This window comes from Patagioenas fasciata, chromosome Z (assembly GCF_037038585.1).
Source record: "Patagioenas fasciata isolate bPatFas1 chromosome Z, bPatFas1.hap1, whole genome shotgun sequence".
NCBI classification, from domain to species: Eukaryota; Metazoa; Chordata; class Aves; order Columbiformes; family Columbidae; genus Patagioenas; species Patagioenas fasciata.
In genome coordinates, this window is record NC_092560.1 from 17,797,602 (window position 1) to 17,805,398 (window position 7,797).

A 7,797-nucleotide genomic window follows, 5' to 3' on the forward strand; every position below is an offset into this window, starting at 1 on the left:
CTCATTATACTTGGTGTAGAATTTTTGAAGGAGAGGAAATACATAATCTAAGCTATATATAACATTCTAATATCCAGTTGAAATAAAAAGAAAGTGGCAAAAAACAGACAATGAAGTCATAAAGCAGAAAATGAAAGTGGTAAGTGTCAAAAGCATATACAAGGGGGAAAACCTTAAAAACCAAAAAATGATGAAAGAAAACTTCTCTTACAGAATAATTAAATTTCATTATTTTGAAGAAACAGGAGCCTATGGGTGACCTTCAAAGGATCTCAGCCTGTCTCTTAGTATTTATACAGAGGAAAGGAGGAACATAAGAGCTTGTCTTTATCATGAACACTTTTGGCTTGATACACATTGGCCTCATAGTGTTGTGCATCACCACCATCTCCAGTCATCAATGTAATCACCTTCCTTTACAGCAAAGAAAAGCAATAGAGAACAGCCTGCAACTTTTGGACAAAATGGGTGAAAAGTTTCCACAGCGATGTCTAAGAGAGAAAATGTCCTTCAGATTTCCTAAGCAGGTTCTAAAGCCCACACAGAAAGAGGCTGTTGAAGTGGCCATTGAAGAGATCTTCCAACACATCTTCTATATCTTTAGCAAAAATCTGACTCTAGCTGCTTGGGATGGGACAGCTTTAGAAAAATTCCAAAATGGACTTTATCATCAAATTGAGCAATTGGAAGCATGTGTAATCAAGAAGCAGACCCACTACTTTCGGAGTAAAGAAGTCAACAGGCTGAAACTGAAAAAGTACTTCCAAAAAATAGACTGTTTTCTTAAAGACAAACAACACAACCTGTGCTCCTGGGAGATCAGCCGTGCAGAAATGAGGAGATGTCTTCAATTGATTGATAAAGTCATAAGGAAGCTTTACAACTAAGGTACAAAGATTTTGACCTGACATAACTTAGCTTTTAGTATATTTATTTTTTGTTCTACAATCTATCTTGTGGCAGTGCTTCTAGTTCATTTTGGTTGTATTTACATAATTATGCTGCTGAGATTTAGTTTTTTAAATGGAATGCATTATTCAATGTTAGCAATTTTTCCCCTTGGCAAGCAAGTTGTCTACACTAGCTATAAAATTAATCCATATGACTTTTCAGTGAGCGTTACTCCATAGGAAGGGATTGTAATCTTATGACAAATAGTGTCATCCTATGGTGTTTTCTGCTGGGAAAATGTGCTGCCACTTTCCATCTCTATTTCACCTCCACACATATTGGTGAATGGACTACACATCCCTCACCTTACAGGAATTGACAAATTTGTACTGATTGAGTCTGTGTCAAAAATAAAATAGTATATTGTTTAAGTAGTCCTGGCTTAGGTTGAGACCAGTCATTATTCTTTGAAAGTTGCTATGCTCTTTTCCAGTAGTGTATTTTTTTTAACATTTGAGTAATTCTAACATTTTATTTGTTCAAAGAGGTAAAGTGGTTCTACCAGGATTTGTCTACACAGGATACTGTTTGCAGTAGCTGTGGCTTCTGCATTAACTTCTCAGTTGGATGTTGTTATTTTAAGCAAAGTATCTTTGCCTCCTCTAACTATCTAGAGGAAAGGCATTTTTTCCTTCCTGCTCTATTTCCAATTCACTTCCATTTCTTTCACAAGCTTATTTGAAATAACTCCTCCACATAGGAGTACCCTAAAGCCACACCTGCCTGTGGAACATCCTGCCTGCTCATGGACATATTCATCCCAGCTACTGTAATCTCAAATATCGCCATTCAGTGCTGTGTTTTATTGCTGCGTGAAATTCTTGGCCTCTTTCCCTTTCCTCACAAACTGACCCACAGAAAGATACAGCCCTTGGTATTCCAACACATTTCCCCTCCGAACCACGTAGCCTTGAGAGTAATAATTGCAATACTATAAAATTCTTTAAAGCAACTTGCAATAAACCGGGCAAAAATCCACCAATTTTGGTGAGGTCAGGCCAGGATTTTACCGTTGGGAAATTGTCCTTGGGTAACTCCATTTCAGATGGTTGTGTTTTCCCTGGTTACTAGATGTATGCTAGTAAGGCAGGGAACAGAGCTATACCCAGGTTCTGTTACCTCATGAATATCTGTAAAAATTTGGTAAATATACAACAACTTAAAAAAAAAAAAAAAAAAAAAAACACACACACAAACAAAAAGCCACACCCAAACAAAAAAAACCTACCAACCAACTAACCAACCAAACAAAAAACCCTATTTCCTATGGCCAAGGCTGGTACACATTCAGCACAGGCTTGTGGGTCTGGCATGAAGCAGCAGGGGAGAGCAAGCATAGCTGTGGCTCCCAGCTGAGGGCGATGTGTCCCAGGGCACTGAAATTGCCAGAGGTTGGTTGAAGCATCAGTTGAGGTACCACTTTAAAGCTTTCCCTGATCTCCAGCGATTCAGAGGAGTACCATTCTAAAGGGTGGAAATAAAAAGGTACATCTAAACAAAAAATTCGTCTGGTAAGAACAGTGGCAATGGTACACCAGATCTCAGGTACCATACCTATGACATGGATCTCTTTTGCAGGGTGCGCATATTCTCCTCTCCGCCACTCATGGACGCAAGCTAGAGAAGTGACGAGAGACCTGAGTATCAGGTCTGAAGCTGAAGTGCCAGAAACAAAACCAGCTAACAACTTCACCATGATCCAGAAGAACAGAAAAGACCAAAGAAACAGAGCAAAGTATCAGAACCATTTTTTTTGCCTGGTGACACCTTGCCACAAATGTTACAGCAAAACATGTATTTCTTGGTCTTTGTAAGTAATGGCACTTGAAATGGCCCTACTATGACGCTGTTTGAAATCTTATTCCTGCTGCTTGTTTGCTTTTTGTACTTCTTTAAGCCTGTACATTAAAATGACATTCAGCCTACTTACTTTACCAGTTCTGATATCCTAGGTGGTTTCTGCAATGCAGTAAACAGTTAGTGAAATAGCCTCATTTTTACTGAAACTTGGAAATAGCACGAAATATTTTCAGCTGTTCTCTCATGAACAATCCCAGTTTTCATTGCCTCATTTACCTGCAGTGGGAATATGTTAATTTGTGGCCCGCTAATTGTTCAGAAATTCTCAAATCATTAAGCGTTCTTTTTAGTTTATAGCTGTCCTTAAAAATCTCATTGCCAAATAAAAATATGTTTTGATATATTTCAGTCAACGGGGTGCTTTGCAGTAGAGGAAAAAAACAAAACAAAACAGAATGGGCACTAGAGGGCAAAGTGATATTATAGACAAATGTAAGAACTGTAGTTGAATGTGCACGTATTTTGGCAGTACAATGTTTCAGCTCTTTATGAACATGTTGCTTATCAGTAAACTGCTACTGGGTTCAGAGAAGGGAACTGAAAGAAAAATGGGCTATTCTTGAAAGAAAGAAGATCAGAGATGATGGACAGGAGCTCATAAACCAGCATTTGATTTCAATTACTTTTTAGCCAGTTCTGAGGCAATAGAAATTATTTGTACTGTGACAATGTCTAGAAGACCCATTTAAAGATGGGGACCCTGGAACAGACATAGTTGCTCAACAAATAAAAAGAAAAAAGAAAATAGCAAATGAATATATCTTTGTTTTGTTTTGTTTTGTTTTGTTTTGTTTTGTTTTGTTTTGTTTTGTTTTGTTTTAAGAAAGGTAGTCTTTAGAGTAAAGACTCTTTAAAGCAAAGGAAGAAAGCCAAAGAGTACTAAGATCCTCTTTCTTCTCTTTGCTGTTGTAACATTTTGGAGCAATCTGTATTTTATCATCATTGTGTTACCAGGTCAGCTGCATATTATGCCTCTGGCTAACTGAACCCCTCTGGTATTTCTTCCAAGTAGTATTTTTTCTAGAAGTTAAACAAATGTAGCAGAATACAGTTTTTAGCATATATTATTGTCAAACAGAAATGAGTGAAATAGTGAATGTGAAGTCTTTAATCCCAATCAGAAATTTAACATAGATGAAAAAAAATCCTTCCAAGATAGAACTACTTGTAGCTCAGAAAGTTTCATAAATTTTCTCATAAGACTTGTGCACTGGCGCTGTGCACACAGGTCGTAGTCACAGCTGTGGCTGTTCTTGTGGCTGGGCTCACAGCACCTTGCTTACATGTGCTGTGCTGCACTTCTTGGGAAACTGCACTAAAAGTGATAGGGTTTTCTCTATGCAGAATCTGTTTTCTGGAGTAGATTTATGGGATTGTGGTCAAATGCCCTGTGTCCCACATCAAACTTCAGAATAGCTACAGCAGAACTGGAGAATGCTTATTCTGGAAAAAATTATTCACGAGTCACAGTCAACTACAGCTGTCCAAAGCAGTTCTTCCAGGGGTTTGGCCTGTTCTTCAACTCTGGCTTTACTTCGTTTATAAATTGGGGAGTGGAGGGGAAAGGCAAACCCAAAACAGAGAAAAAAACCCAAAGCAAAACAGGAAAAAAGCCTGTGGAAATAACTCTCCAAATAATCCCCCAGGATTAGCCCTTGTTGCTAGGAAGGACAGCCATGAACTCCAGAGCAGCCTTAGGGAAGCTGCAGCAGTGGCTGTGGTGGGGCAGACAGACGGACAGCACGGCTGTGGGCTGGAAAGGGGACCAGGAGCTGCTCATGGGGAGGAGGTGGTACCCACAGACTTCTGCATCCTGCCAGTCTTCACCCCTTGCAACCCAGCCTGACCATTGTTGGGGGTAGCCCTAAACTGTTTTCCCCTTCCCAGTTGTGGAGGAACACTGGGTCCTTCCAGGGGACAACCAGAGGGGAGACCGAGAAATGGGGGTGACAACGAAACAGAATAAATCTTCAAAGAATGTGTCAGTCATCAGTTTTGACGGGGAGAATCAATTTGCTTTAGAAATTTAATACGAAGCAAAAAAAGGTGAACAAAGCAAGTAAGATTGCATTTGACACTTTCCAATTAAGTGACTGTGCTTTTTAATATCCAAAAATTCCTATTAATCCTCTTGTAAGCAAGGATAAGTGATTTGTATCAGTGTCTCCCACACCTCTGCTGACATCAAGAAATCCTGTTAAAGTGCAAGGGCTTTATGAGTGCTGAGGGTTCTTAGAGGAGCGAAGTCTGGCAGGGACAGTGAGGACATCCTTTCTCAGCCTGTGCTCTTCCCAGCGCTGCAGTCCGGTCTGCAGACGGGAGGGCAGCAACGCACCACCAAGCCCACCTTGTTTCCAAACATGACTTGGGTTTTTTAATATTTGTGTCCTGGCTTAATTCCTTTTCTCTCTCTACAACGTTAAAACTGAAATGCACAGCTCATGTGAACTGGCAACCCTCTGTTTTAATTTTGGGGGAGCTGAGGATAAAGCACAGGTAATGGATGAGTAGCTGAGCAGAGAGAAAGCAATGTCTTCCCTCAGTTCTCTCCAGAAGCAGCTGCAAGGTTGATTCATTTTCTAAGACCAGCCTTCTTGATTCCAAGTGCTTGCAATTAGGATCCTAAAACCACGTTACCTTCTAAGCAAATAAAATAACCTTCTTTTGAAAGTGTGGAAGGAAACTCAGTTAACTCTCTTCTCTACAAAACAACTGTTAAAATACGGTAATGCACTTGTAAAGCCAAAATCCACATTAAGGACATTAAACACTGAGATTTCAAATAGCATATCTGCCCCCTGCACACCAGTTGCCACCATGCCTGTTCACCATAACTCCTGCTGTCAGCTGCATTCCTCAAGTTCCTTATCTTGGTGGGCCAGAACCTACACAGCTTCCTCTGGACTTAGCTGGAGTACTGTGTTTTACATTTCATTATCCCAGAAAGGAAATATCTTGACAGATATATTTATATAAAACAGAAAGCTTTTCTTCTACAAAAGAAAAAAAGCCTGTTTGACTTAAAATATTCTTTTAAAACATTGCTCTCTCTTTAATCAGTTAACATACTTTCTCTTCAAGTCTCTTTGGGTTCAAGGTAGAATCGGTTCTGGTCTCTTCTTTGTGGGAAAAGCTCACTTTGGCTGTAACAAATTTTCTTGTGATTATAACTTTTTAATGGTTAAAAATGAGCTCCTGCTGCTTGTAGTAGAATTCATGCTGTTGTCCTTGGGACAAGCATTAAATCCTGTCACAGCTACTCACATGTATTTAAAAAGGATTTGTGTTGAATGTGATTACTGGTCACTAGAAGTATTTCAAGATACTAAACCCTTCATTTTTCTCTCTCTTTTTTTTTTTTTTTTAAAAAAAAAAGTAGTGCATATCTCCCTCCCCTTCCTGGTTCCTCATAGCAAGGTAATGATCACTGTTTGTGCAAACCATTAAACTCCTAGAAAAAGTCAGAAGCTGTTATCACAATTTCCATTATGAGTGACTTGGTAATTGCAAACAGTTAAAAAAAAAAAAGGGAAAACTCCCAGCCCATCAAGCACCAATTCCTCATTATTGTAGTGGCATATTTGATGGGCCTGTGGGTCTCATCCAGCAGTGAAACAGAGTGCAGTGGACTGGGTGGCACAGAGACCGTAGAAGTGTGACTCAATTCAGAACTGGCTACGTCTTTGATATTTAGTTAATCCTTTCACTGCCTCCCCAGCAAAACCAGTGAATTTACCACTTTGCTGAGAAGAGGCTAGTTGGGAATGGGAAGGAGGGACAGGAAGCTCTACTAAAGGACAAAGAGTATTCAAAAAATAAGGAAGTAAATTTAGTGATGCTATTTACAACACACCCTGTAAAAAAACTAAATTGTAAAAAATTGTTACCCTAAAAAAATAGATTATATTGTCCCTGAATATGGGGATGTAGATTCTTTAAGAACGGTTATAGGTTATAATAATCAGCATAGAAAGAATCATCCTTTGCGTCATAAAAATAAGTTGCTTCCACGTAGAAATAGTTTTGTGAAAAACAAGATTAAGGTGTATTACAGAAACACGATGGTTTGTATTTTTATCCTATGCTGAGAGCACAGTCAGTAGTTTTCTATTGATTGCATCTGCCTGGGGATTGTGGTAATACTTTGTTGTCTGGGAGATCACTGCTTTAAAATAACGAATCCTAAAAATCATCATATTCCTGCGGAGTTGTAGGGCTGGTTGTGAGTACAAAGGTCAATCTAGAGGCCAGATGAGCTGCTCCCAGGAGGTGACAAGTAAGGAGGGTAAGGCTGTTACATCCCCTCCAAGTGACATTTTGGGAGGTCTGGACTGGAGCTGCCAGGAGGCTCTTATCTGGCTTCCCTCATCCTTCTGTCCTCTGCTCCAGCTGCAGGGCAGAGGCAAGGAAATGCCGCCAGCCTGCTTTTTCTGAAATACCCCTGCCTGGATGGGAGCTGAACTGTCCTGGAAGATGGTGAATGCAAAATATGACTCACAGATGGCCAAAGCCAAACAGACCGGCTGGGATTTTTTTTCCTCCAAAAGAATTTCCAGACTTCATCCATTTTTCACGTGATGAAACTGTAAAGCTAAAACTCCTGGCAGCTCTGTTTCTGTTTGTTGGACCCTTGTGGCACGATGCTTGCTCGTTCAGTGCACCCTTCCTCATCCTGCAGCAGCCAGGAGCTTTGGCGTGACTTACTCTGACAGATGACACCAGCAAGTCAGCTCTGGTAGGGCGAGACCTGTTTGCAAACCAGGGCCTCTGCCGAATTTACAAAGTCTCCAGGGTGCGAGAGACACGAAGTTGGCACAGCTGCTGCTTCCTCTTTTGCCCAGTTTGAGCATGTAGACAAAAACTTCGACACTTTTCCCCATTTCTTGCTTGCAGTGTGGAGATGACTTTGCATCCTCTGCTGCCTCCGCACAGCCTTCCTTTTCTCACTGGCAGCCTTTGTCACGCAACATATGCACAAGCAGCCCT

The 7,797-nt window shown here is 40.3% G+C and overlaps 1 protein-coding gene across 1 annotated transcript; it reads left to right on the forward strand.

Annotated features, from left to right (window-relative positions):
- Positions 1-261: 261 nt before the first annotated feature.
- On the forward strand, positions 262-2,572 carry LOC136115353 (interferon alpha-2-like). The gene is made up of 2 exons (XM_065861420.1): positions 262-883; positions 2,530-2,572. Exons 1-2 carry the CDS (start codon positions 333-335, stop codon positions 2,570-2,572), a joined length of 594 nt encoding a protein of 197 aa, XP_065717492.1. The 5' UTR covers positions 262-332.
- The last annotated feature ends 5,225 nt before the right edge of the window (positions 2,573-7,797 follow it).

Excerpts from the sequence above, each read along its gene's own strand:
- LOC136115353 (XM_065861420.1), top strand. The coding sequence starts at position 333 with ATGAACACTTTTGGCTTGATACACATTGGCCTCATAGTGTTGTGCATC. Across the intron at positions 884-2,529 it reads GTCATAAGGAAGCTTTACAA|GGTGCGCATATTCTCCTCTC; the intron begins CTAAGGTACAAA and ends TCTCTTTTGCAG.